Genomic DNA, 13,341 nt, shown 5'->3' on the forward strand with positions numbered 1-13,341 from the left:
TGTTTTCCACTCTCAAAACTAACGCCAGAACCTAGTTTTTGCGTAGAATAATCTTTCAAGAACGACGTTCTTGTTTTCTGATAGGATACTTTGCAATTCGCAGGAATTTTGGTAAAGGAATATGTTTGACATCTGTCATCGCGTAACTCAGTACCCAAACTTGCCCGTAATATGTTAACCGGTTGTCACGTCGCTTAAAAAAAAATCCATAAAATATTCACGGATCGGTCGATTTCTCGGAAATGTGAAAGGATGAATGCTAACGAATGGAGAATAAGTCAGAAGTTTCATTTCAATGAAAACACCGCTGGATTTCGTCCACAAGTAATTTAAGGGTGAGAAATCAACTCCCCTTAACTCAGTCTAGGAGTTAAAGAATTAAGAAGCTTTATGTGAACCGAACCGATACGGGTGGTCAAAGCCCCAAGGCGATGCACTATAATCTACGATTACCGCTAGTTCAGGGAAAAACTATTTAAGTCACGTTTTTTGCCCCAAAAAAATGAACAAGGAAAACAAATTTTTAAATTAAATGCTACTTACAGACACAGAAATTCAATCAAAATTAACCCATCCTCCCATATGGGAGGATCGATGGAAGGGAGTCGTTAGATTAGCGAGCTGAAATTCCTGCATCCTGGCTGTTTTTGTCCGATAGAGAGAAGCATTGGTTAAAGGAAGATTCCGACGTGCACTGGGCTAAATCTGTAGGCGACCTGAGCGTTCGGAGTAAATTCCGTCAGTGGATATTCGAGACCACTGAAGAAGTAACCAACTTTGGGGAATTTTTTGTATCAAAGAGCAAAGGTAGAACTAAAACTCGCTAGAAACGCTGAAACGGCCAGATATGCTAAGAACAAACCATAAATAGGACAAGGAGGCAACGTGAGAAATTCCAATGTATTTTAATTTCTATTTTAATGTCCAAGATAAAAAGTTCGCTAAATTCCCCATACAAACCCTTACAAAATTTCTGTTACGCAACAACGAATCCCCTATGATTTCACGTGATATTTGTAGTTCTATTTGTCACGAATCTCCGTGACTGAGGTACCTATGATTTCACGTGATATTTGTAGTTCTACTAGCCTGCGAACGCAGACGTATTTCCGGCGGTCGTTTCTCTCCCCCGAAAAGTAACGTCTGCGAAACCGAGCTGCAAAACTATTTCTGTGACGTAAGAATTATTCACCAATCAGCGTTTAGCTCTAAAAAATCCAGAACTAACTCGCACGATTCGTGCGCGGTATAACCACGTATTCTCGTGGAGAAAAAATGGCGGACACACTGGAAGAAGCGTTCAAGGACGCGTTCAACCAGGTTTGCAATGTTTTTGGATTTGACAGTTTGAATACGCACCAGGAGGAGTCCATCAAATACATTGTTTAAGAGATGAAGGATATTTTTGTAAATCTTCCAACGGGTTTTGGAAAGTCGTTGATTTACCATGCTTTGCCGTTGGTTTACTCGTGCTTGCAGTCAACTGACGAGAATATTAAATATCATCGTCGTGATTTCTCCGCTTAACAGCCTGATAAAAGATCAAATGTTGCGGCTAAATTCCCTAGGAATCACTGCCGTATCTTTGGCTGAAATAGACCCGTAAAACAAACGAAAGAAGTAAAGAATGGGGAATATTCAATTGACTTCGGATCACCTGAACTATGGCTTGGATACGAACCAAGGAGGAAAATGGCAATGAGCGAGTTGTACCGGAAATCTGTCAGAGCAGTTACTGTCGACGAGGCTCATGTTATTTGTCACTGATAAGTGTTAAAGTCTCTAGTACGTCTCCGTGCAGTCCCCCATTCTCGTAAATCAGTTGCAGCTGTTCTGATGCATGACATATCTAACAATTTATCGACTCCAAATAATGCTGATTTATTAGTCGGGCGACCGACTCTAGGTTTACCAGTGTATTTCTTCGCAAATGTCACAGATATGTAGTGAAGGCTCAATGTTCATTTCGCTTCATTTTCATTTCTCTTCGATAACCTTAGAAGTGATTCTCTGTGATGGTAGGCATACATTACAGGTATGGCAGAAGCGCGTTACGGTGTTAAGTCCAATACGCTCAAACCACTTACAGACTGTTCGTGGTAGACCCACATCAAAACACGAAAATGAGCGTCCATTTCGAAAGGTGTCGTTCCGCGAACTCTTGGCAAATATCTCAAATGTTGCTATCAAGCTCTTACAAGTTCTAAAGAGATCAGTTGAGCAGTCATTGAGTACTGATATTTCTGATATTTGATAATCAGCATAATGGCACGGAGGACAACAACAACAACAAGAAAGCCGTCACTTACCGAAGCGAAGATGCAAGTAACTCAAGTTCTTTAATTTTATGACTGTCATGATCATTATTTCATATTTGTACAATGTATCAAGTGGATTATCAGTTCTATCAATTTCTCTTTGTACTGCATCAGTTTTCTGTGTAATCATGTACGTTCGCATGTTGTATACAATTGCGTTACCAACACGAGCAATGTTGAATGTCCTGGGAAAATGTGATGTGTTAGTGGAGGCAATGCAGCCATTTGTACATCATCAACATGATGGCGTAGTGAAAATAAAATATATTGTAATCATAACCGTGTTGTACGTGAATGCCATGTGTCGAGATGTCGTGATCGCGAACCAAGTAGGATTCCTGTGAAGAAGCTGAAACGTCTGTTGCAAAAAAGCAGAAAACTGAGGGTATTTGTGTGGAAAAAGATTCTTAAGATCACTCCTTTGCCGTCAAAACATCATGGTTACATCAGTTGCAGGCTGAGTAGTCAAATGAAAAGAAGGCGAATAATTTGCCAGTCTCGGTTCGTTTGAAAAAGTGAGGAAAAAGCCAGCTTCCATTCAACGAAAATCTCGTCAAACAGTACGTTTACTTGCTTTGGAAAATACACTGGAACACGAAAACGCGTAAATCTGAAGAAATATCAAATGTTGTACACATGCTGTGGACCAGTGAGTTTGTACAAGAATGCATCGGGATCATAGACGATGCAGTGCTAAAATAAATCTATGTAATGACATAGAAACAAATCCTGGGCCTCCGATGAATAATATTGATTGCTATGTCTGAGAACAATTACCAGCTTAATTATAGTGAAAGCGACACAGGTAATCTACATAACAGTGATTCAATAATTGAGGGATATCAGTACAGTATACTTATAGACAGTGCATTTGAATCACTCTTGTCACAAAATTATTCTTCATTTATTCTGACAATAGGATGTATTGGTGTTAGTATCTATCATACTGATAATGGGAGTTAGAAGATTTTTGATTCTCATGCAAGAGATGAATATGGTAGAAGCCATCCCCAAGGTACATGTGTACTATTAGAAGTACCATCCATTCAGGACTTAGTACAGTATTTCCAGGCTATACCCACACTTGGTGACAATTATGAACTCAGAGGGCTGCATATTAGTACATGTGAAATAAGTGCAGTGAACAGTGTTAGAGAACAATGCAACTGCACTTGTGAACAATGCTGTGCTGTAGGACTTTAAACAATGTGTTATGCAACAGCAAAGTCTTGTAGTTATTGCAAATCCCAAGCGTTATGGTTGCATAGCTGACCAAGGAAACAAATTCTATCGTCACCTGAGCTCACAAGTGCAGATTTACCCAAGAGTCTTGATATTTGTGAAGTTGATGGTAGTAATGGTGATGAATTTATATATTGGCATATTCAAATTCGCTTTACAAGCAAGTGATCTATGGGTGAGATCGGGCATAGAGTCAGCAATGTTTTCATGACGAAATGCATGTTGTTTTTGCCAGTGTGATTACAAATTTCGTGATCTTTCTTTGAGACATGCACATCTTTCCATGTATTACACATCTTTTTTAGAACTACTACTCAAAGCTCATGATCCTTAGCAGCACACGTGTGGCCACAGCCCGACTTACGATCCTAGATCGTCTTGTTGATTTCTTAAGCAAGCATTTATTCATATAAAACAAAATCATCTTCTAGAGGTGACTATTTTGTTAAACCCTCAAGAATTGACAAACAAATTAAATCATTTTCAATATATGGTGTAAAAATTTGGAATAGTTTACCTCGTGAAATTCGCCATCTATCCAAAAACAATTTTAAAATTAAAAACCACAGTATCCTACTCCAAAGACTTTCAGAAGAAAATGACTGTATTGATTTATCTGTCTTAATAACAAAAATACTTAATAATCTGGCTTCTGATATTTGCACTTTCTATTGATTTTAGATATTTACTTGTTTTAGTTGACTGCATGCTTTGTACACTAGTTATTTGTATACCTGTTCGCTCTACAATGTCTTGTCGGTGAAACACAACTGAATACCGTAGCTTTCTCTACTAGTTCTCTCTTTTATACACGCGTAACCACTGCTCGCCTCGACTAGCTTTTGCTAACTACGATCAGTGCAGATTGAACATGTATCATATAATAATGAAATTCTACAATAAACAATTGATATAAGCTACATGTAACTTGATCAATCATGCCTAATGTCTTGCAATTGTCTTTCGCCATCCTTTTTACACGAAGGGAAACACTGCCGCCAAAATATCCCCTAATTTCTTCGCTAATTTCGTCCACCTTTTGCAGGGAATCATTGAATCGCACAATACGATTGTAGCACTGCGTGCGACAAATAAATGGCCAGCTTTTCACAGTCGACGTAAACAGAAAGATCAACGTTTATGGCACGATATACCAAAGAACATATGTCAACATTGCTTTTACCAAACACAAGTATCTTCTCCTTAGCCGCCGAGAACTTCCCTCTTCAAAGAATGCAGCATTCACAGTCGTGAGAACTCTTCTTGGGAGTTTCGTTAATGGTTGTTTATATCACTCATAATCACGCTCCACAACTGAGAATCTTACCTGTACGTATGGCTTGTATTTCAGACACGCAATTGCGCGAAGTCGCGCAAGAGTAACTCGAGCTTGCTTCTATCATACAATTTGATTGGTCAAAAACCTAACAAAAGATCTTACGTCACGGAAATCGTTTTGCAGCTCCGTTTTGCAGCTCGGTTTCGCAGACGTTACTTTTCGGGGGAGAGAAACGACCGCCGGAAATACGTCTGCGTTCGCAGGCTATAGTTCTACTCGTCTTGGTCTTTTATCTCCGGAATAGGATTTGCGACCAGCATTTTTAAGGTCAGTATCACTTGACTCTACAAAACGATTTGGTTTTTCTTCCGTGTAAAATAATAATTAATTGTTTAGCATAATTTCAGTACTGAACAACAGAAAAATCGATAGTTAAATTAAAAAATCAATTTTAATTTCCGATGTAAACGTCACATGCGCCCGCGGGGATCCCGCGTGCGAGCAAATGATCAACAATCACATGAAGCAAACAGGCTACATTCAAAGTTTGAAACGAATCAGTTTGCCGCTCTTGAATTTCAGCGAAGCAACTATTTAGAACATGAAAGTCAAAAGAAGGACTCCTTTAGGATTACGCTCGTCGGAAACGTTTGCAAACCAGCTACTGCTAGCCATTTTATTCCGCCAAGCGCGGTGAATATAGCGTCATATAAGGAATCTCTCAACCAATCATATTGCTGGAAACTCTTTGTTCAGCTCGGAAATTATACTAATCACCATAAATCATTGCTCTTTGTTAAATCCCTAGCCTAATAATTGTGCAGGGCTCAAATTTGATTTTACACACCCCGTTTTTTAAAACCACTAACAATAATCAACAGCCTATTTCCATTTGACGTGTTTCTTTGTCTGTCCTGCAGAAACAGTTTGCACTATGAGAAATCTCTCGCAAGCAAAAACTATTTTCTTCCTTTCCGGTCAGACTTTTAAGATTGGTCTAGCTTTTACGGGAAATTTAGATTCGGAGAGACTATCTCGAACTGTTATAATTAAATAGGTGATTATTGAAAATTCTCTGATTGGCTGATTGGTAGCACTTGAGGTACTAGAGCAGAGGGGTTGGCGCAGTGGTCTCTAGTCACGGAATGTATTCAGTCAGTTGCGAAACTGCTTCCGCATTGTAATAAATTAAAACAAATTAAGATTTTGTTAAAACAGATATATGGGCAAAAGTTTGGAGGAAGATGTTACCCATAAGGTTTTTTTTAGCAAACAACCTCACAGGGGTTGGCGCAGAGGTAAGATCTCTGCCTTCCGACCCTAAGGTCCCGGGTTCCATTCCCGGTTCTGCCGAGACTGGAATATTTGGTGACCTTCTTCTTTCCATCCTTCCGAGGTCGGTAAAACGAGTACCAGCATGCGTGGACTGCTTAGAAGCGGCTGCCATCTGCGCCTGTATATGCTTCCAGTCCGCTGGGGGGTAAATTGATCATTGTAAAGCGCCTTTGAGACGTTTGTGATAAAGGCGCTATATAAATGCACCACTTTACTTTTTTGTTTTTTGAGGTGACTATTACGCGATAATCACCTAAGCGTTTTTTTCTTTCCAAAATGGCCCCAAACCGTTTTGTTCAGGTGACGGACGACGAAATTAATTGTTCAAAAAAAATGCATATTTTTCAAATAATCACCTATGCAATTATCCAAGATGTCGCCGAAACGTCGGACGCTTTTATCGTCAGTTTTTGCCAGTATATGTTTATCTAAATCATTGTTAATTGCAATTATACTAAAACAATTATTCACCTCGCCTGCAGCGCATAATTGTTGATTATACCGTGCACGAGCGTTTACAAGTAAGTTATTATGTTGTCAAGGGCTAGTTGTTTCGTTTCCAAGAGTAACTTTTGGGACCTTAACGTCATGAGCAATGAAGCTCTCTTAAATCTACTGTTGGTAAAGGTTAAATTCAAACTCGTGACCGTTTCCAGTTAAATGACGTCAAACCCTGAAAAGGAAACAAAGCAAGTTGCCCTTGACAACATCGTAACTTCAACGTTGAAACTTTGTCACCAAACTTCCCTAGTGTCATATTCAACTGAGAATTGAAGTGCATATTTGATTTGTAACTATTTAACTTGTGTATTTTAGTTTTATTTCATAGAGGGCCACAAGGGTCACCAGTTCACCATACTGTTACCTGCTACCCTTTGAAAATGAAGTCTATAGGCCTTTTTCGATATATGTTAAAATTCAGCTTGATAGTGTGGCAGTGAGGACAAAGACAAAGGAAAGTGGATGATAAGTAAATATTTTTCACATTAATTCCAACTTGTTTCTATTGCTTTTGTCCTCACTCCCTCACTATCAAGCTGAATATTTGATATTTCGAAAATGGCCTGTTGATTAATTGATTGAGTTTTCAAACATTCCTAAGACTGGGTTTACATGAGTTTGAAACCAAGACACAAATTTATAATGTGTTTATCAATAAGATGATTGATTTCTCAAATTCTGCAAATGTTAACAGCGGTTGTCAGCAGTAACATGTAAACTAAATAGTTTACCAATATGGTAGAAATGCTGCAGAGGGGAATTTTACTTGCGGTAATTTAACATTCCGTGCGTGGAATTGAAGGGAGATTTTAATAGGTCTTGAGCAGTGGCGGTAAAAAACTGGACCCACTCGAGAGAAGAAAGAAAACAATAGATGGTTTCACAGTGACGTCATCAACTATACAATCAAAATCGCAAGGACTTTAAGACGACCTAGAAATACATATTTTTTCAATGTATTTTTTCAAGTTTCCAGTTCCGTGACGTCTTTCAAGTACATAAGGCGATGTGTTCATACACATGTATTTATCTTATAGCGCTTTCGTCGCAAAGTGAACTCCAGATATTTTCGTTATATTGGTGAACCACGCAGTCTCCGTACAAAACTCTGCAAAGGTGCGTGAACCGCCTCGACAAATAGCTCAGATACGATGAACCGCACAGACCTGAGAATTGGAGAGGTGATTAAAAAATTCAATTCCTACGACATTCCAAGTTCATGGCCCTTTTCATTGAGCGATTTCGATTTTATTTTCTGTTGCGTGACAGTGAAACTATCTATAGTTTGAGGACATCATACCGCGCATCTTAATTCCTCCATTCGCGCATAACCACAATACCTTCGCGCCTTTGACCACAATCCTTGCGTATCGAAGAAAAATGTGTTCTTCTCCCGATTTGAGAGCTGCCGGTTAGTTCCCTTTAGGCCCACTCACTGCGGCAGCAATTACCTAGAACCGCCAAAAATGACTTAACCAGTTAATAAGTTAACATAACTTGACACATGTCCAAGAGACATTTTTGTGTGCAATAAAAAATGAAAACGTTTCAACCGCTCTCTGGTCTTTTCAAGTCCAAGTTCAAGTTCACAAAGATTCTGCAAATACACAATTTTAAAACAAAAGGCTACAATATTTACTTAACTAAACTACAACACTGAGAAGTTGTTATATAGAGCATAAAAACGAAGCATAAAAATGAGGACAATTATACTGGAGGCATTAAGCAAAGAGCTTCCCACGGAGAGTCATTCATTGGATTATGAAGCTAATATTCTAGCCTATAGAGTGTTTTCACGTGACGTCACGGCAGCTGTTGGTGCCCATAAACAAAAGAAAGGCGGCCATGTTGGTGTCCCCTACTAATCATCTGGGAATTCAGCTCTCTTATCATGCAAACGTTTTCTATTGTTTAGGTGAAAAACAAAGTTACTGATCACGTGAGTGACAACCCCATTGTTTTAAAATTGAACTTGAAATTGCATGAAGAACGGGTTGAAAAGTTGTCAATTCTTATCTGAAATTATTAATTCTGACATATTTTGAATGAGAGACAAAAAAAACTGAATAACTATGTGAACCTTGAGCTCAGGCAATAAATCACCTTTCTGCACAAATAAGGTTTTAAAGTGCTACTATGACCAAAGCATCAATTCTTATGTTTCTTTGGATTTCAAACTATGAGGAAGTAAAAAAACACAAATAACTTAAATGGCTTACACAAATCACTGGTGAACCAGTAGTTTACATTATGGGTCGAGGAGAAAATAGCAAATTATAAAATAAATAACGAAAATAATAAAAAGTGATAAAAACTTAAGACATTATTATGTACAGTATATAAAAATATCAATACGTTCTTAAAATGGTAAAAAGTAAATGGGTTGAGTTGTTATCTAGGAATTTCTAAAATAACGGCTTGTTAAAGCTGCTTTCACTTCTGTTGCTCTTGAGAGCGTTATCAAGGTCGTTCCAAAATCGAGTGGTACTTGCGTGAAAAGTTCGCAGCCCAGTGTTTAAACGACACTTCGGCACAATGAAAGCATTGTTTACAGAGAAGCTCGGGTGTTATAACCATGGGTCTTTTAAGGCACTTGTAATAACGCGCGAGATATTGCGGGCACTCCCTATTTACAATTTTGAACATCATGCACAATTTCTTGTACATGTATTAAGTCATCGATAGGTAGCCACTGTAATCTAGCGAACATTTGAACTGAGCTGAACATGTCCAATAACCTTGCGCCTAATATTATCCTACTCCCTGCAACGTTTTATTTTTTTAACGGTTGATGTGTTAACTATGTTTACTGAACACCAAGTGACCCACGTTTGAAGCCTTGATTTCAAAAAGACACCAGTTTATATTAACTGGAATTTTCCTATTTAATGGTCCGCCATTACTCACTTTAAAATCTTGAGAGAGCTGCATCGAGGAGGAAATGACGTGAAATACTCACTTGTTTAAGAATGCATTGTACGCGGCTGAATAAATATGCAGCATTCGGGCTTTCAGACTTAAAAGTCTGAAAGCCCGACTTGTGTTTTGCATATATTATAAGCTGTATTTACATACTGGAATTTTACCGTAGTGAGAAAATTACGTAACTTTTCCCTAGATCAAACACTCTGAGGTCCATTCGGTCAGTTTTGAACGCGAGTAACGACGGACCGTGAAATCCAAAACTTACCGTCAAAGTAAACAGCCTTTGGATGAATATCGAAGCTCAAAATATTGCCAGTCAGGTGAAAAGCAAACACTTTCATAATCTGAAGACAAAGGAAGTGATTTTTGGATCATAGTAGCACTTTGAACAACAACAAACATACTTATGAAAGCTGGAAACGCATGTAACAGTACATTCTATCCAGTTCTGATAGCGACTTGTCAGTCCAAATAAAACTACAGAATTAAGTGCCGTGTCCAGTAAATCACAACTCCAAGTCTTCAACGTGGGTTTTCACTATATCTTGGATTTTGATTGCTTGGATGCGAACGACTTGCGTTTAATTATGCTTTTCTTTCATTTTAAAAGGGATCTTGGCTGCTCCCTTGTCCAATGTATCCCTATGTTGGCACTTCTGATCTTCTTTTGTGCAGTTTCAATCATGGCTTCAACCACAGAGACTCCTTTAAAATTCGTCTTCTTCGAGGGAGCTCACAGATTTGCATTTGGGATTAAATTCTAAACTTCTATGCTACCTTGCCGAGCCGCTTCTTGCCTTCCTACCTCTTTCTCTATACTGCGCGAGTCTATTCTTTTCTTTGGTCTGTTCTTTTTGTTCTACCCTTTATAGTTCTTGTTCTCTGTGTCGAGTAACCTGCTTCTGGGCATCTTCTTTCCGGTAATGGGCATGAGCAGAACGACCCAGCTGAAGGAATCGCCTCGTGTTTGACAGAGAATCAGCACCTTTAAAAGCCTTCAACCCATCAGTTCAGTGTTGCACATATGTAAATAGGAAAATGGGATTTATGGGAACGCTGAGATGTATAAATTATGTACAGGGAACCACACAGTACAATACAGCTGGTAAAATTCAGAGAGCCATGGGAGTCCCAAAAGAAGTATCCTCTAGCTCTTGTAGCCATCGCACCCCGTCTGGAATCTCTTGCTCTTGCTCTTCCACTTCCTGTATCTCTCTTTCCTCCCTCTCCCTCCTTTCCCTCTCTCTTCTTTCCCTAATCATTCGTTCCCTTCTTTCTATTTCTTGTGCAAACTGTTCACGTTCTTCTCGTTCAATAAGCATCCGTTCATCTAGTGCAGAGGCATCTGCCACACGTCGTTCTAAAGCAAGAAGGGAATCGGCAATGGGCTCGATATAGTTTGTTCCATTGTCTCTATTCAACAAAGCTCCTCTGGAGTTGTTTTCATTGACATTAACAGAAACTGGTGCAAGGCTGGTCTCCGCATTTTCATCAACAGGTGTGGCTGAGGAAACAACTGAATTTCTACTTGCGTTATTATCAAGACCCCGTGTACCGTTACTTGCACTGACAACAAGAGGATGACTTGTCGTGGCTGAGATACCTCTGGTGGAATTAATACTGTAGGCTGAAACGGAGAGTGGAAGAGGCAAACCACAATTGTCCACAATGACCGCTCTTCCAGCGGAGGTAGGCAGTTCGTGATTCCTATTCGCAAGTGACTGACGTCCAAGTGCTAAATCAACATCGTGTGACATTTCATTCGCGCTCTGCTCATCTATGAACACAGAATCACAGTCACTCACGACATGTCTTTGATTGGCATGTAATGACTGTCTCGGCCGAACTCCAGCAAAACCACCACTCCCCAATGGACCAAAAGTAAAGCCCGAACTAGTTAATCCATAAGCAAAACCCGAAGAGGTGATTCTTGAGTTTGCGTTACTCTGCCAATGTATTGGTACCTGCCCCACGTGCGTGTTATGCTGGACGTAGGGAAAATAAGATTCCCTGCTATAATCTCTTTGCCCTGTAACTCTATGATCGGTATTCAGAAAGCCATCACCATTATTTGCACCATCGCGTGATGAGCCATTCCAACCCATAGTGACATTACTTGGTCCTGTGGGAATAGTCAAAGGCGCTGCTGCAGTAGGTGGACTGATTCCATACAAGCTTTCATTGTAAGAAATACCGGCGAGTAATCTTGCTCTTTCAAAATCACCAGAAGGGACATGTGAGAAAGCATTGCCGTCTGATCTGACATACGAATTATTCCCTACTGCCACCTGACAAGCCCCAAAACATGGCCTAACTCTGTAAGCTTCTGATGCATTTGTGCTTCCCTCAACAAAAGAAACGCCCTGCGAGGTATCGTTACCAAGAAAAGAAAAATCTCTGCCGTTTGAGAACAGACTTTCATGAAGAGCTTTGTCTTGTGAATGACGTACTAGGAAATCCCCAGCCAAACCATCGGATATAGGGCTGACGATTAGTGGTGGCGATGGGGGTGATATATCAACCAGTGGGCGTTGTGTTTGAGAGCTTTTGGGTCGAGCGCCCAAACATTCCCAGCCAGTCGAAGAGGAACTGGCTACATCAGAGCCATGCATTCCCAATGTTGTTTGACCATGTGCATTGGAACTTTGTTGCAGGTGGAGGAGATTTCCATCACCAACATGTAAGTTTTCTGGATCGGCCAAAGGGCACAAGGCATAGCTATCTGAAGAGCTGATCTGTAAATCACACTCAGATAATGGAGATCTTGTGTCAGATCGGCTTGTTCCTGACGCCCCATAACACAAATCAACAGACTGTCCCTCAATGTCTCCAACTTCAATATTACCCCCATCAGTCAAATCATTTGTACTGTTCAATAACTGAGCCAGCGCTGGAACCTCTTCTTCACTGCTGCCTGTATCGAGGTTACTCTCACTGGCGATTTCACAACGTGCTGCAGCAGAATGGGTAGTTAAGGCCACTTCTAACGCTTTTGCTGACTTCTCGGAGGACCCTTGTGAGCTGCTACTTGAACTAACTGATGTTCCTTTAGCGGTGCTTAAAACCAATGAATCAGACGAACTAACCGATATGCTGCTACAATCACTTGATGGGCCACTCTTATTAGGAGAGTTAGGGACACAAATGCTCTCTTTGGCATTGGTTCCTACACTTTCCATCGACAAAGGATCATTATCCTTCATGTTAATTGACATATGATTTGCACATCTTTCTTCACCTTGTTCTGGCTCTAGATCTTGCAATCGTTCATCTCTCGATGGTACACAATCCGTTGATGTCCCAGCACTCTCTGAAATTTTAAGCAATGTGGCACAACAATTAATGCATGTACCTGTATAAGAGAAGAACAGCGGTACAAAGGTCTGAATACGAAAAACAGAATCAAAACAAGTATATGTACATCGAAAGGGGGAAGTGATCCTCGCACGCCTCTGAACAATTTGAGCAATAATTATCATTGTCTCTTACAGGCGATAAAAAACCTGATTGAGTGGTTTCATCGCTCAGTTGGTAGGCCATTCCACCAGCATCACAGAGGAGGTCATGGGTTCGAATGATCTTGAAGCCACCTGAATTTTTCAGCCGTTATTTAAGACAATTGCTTAAGTTGTCCACATAAGTGTGAGAATAACTTTTCCCTTTCACCCATATGACATAGCCTGTACTTCAAATATTTAGCAACTATTCACGGACGTGGATGGGGCTATCCAGCACTTGCTA

General features: G+C 39.9%; 1 protein-coding gene across 5 annotated transcripts in view; it reads right to left on the reverse strand.

Moving 5' to 3' along the window:
* Positions 1-886: 886 nt before the first annotated feature.
* Positions 887-13,341, reverse strand: part of LOC137997751 (serine-rich adhesin for platelets-like) — a 66,865-nt gene continuing 54,410 nt past the window's right edge. For 4 of the 5 annotated variants that reach the window (XM_068843960.1, XM_068843959.1, XM_068843961.1 and 1 more), the window contains one exon: positions 887-12,910. In XM_068843960.1, the coding sequence (XP_068700061.1) occupies positions 10,713-12,910 (2,198 nt within the window). In that variant the 3' untranslated portion in view covers positions 887-10,712. The remainder of the gene's footprint in view (positions 12,911-13,341) is intronic. The other variant, XR_011122572.1, reaches the window with a different exon arrangement.

The sequence above is a fragment of the Montipora foliosa genome, chromosome 3, assembly GCF_036669935.1.
Source record: "Montipora foliosa isolate CH-2021 chromosome 3, ASM3666993v2, whole genome shotgun sequence".
Classification (NCBI taxonomy): Eukaryota; Metazoa; Cnidaria; class Anthozoa; order Scleractinia; family Acroporidae; genus Montipora; species Montipora foliosa.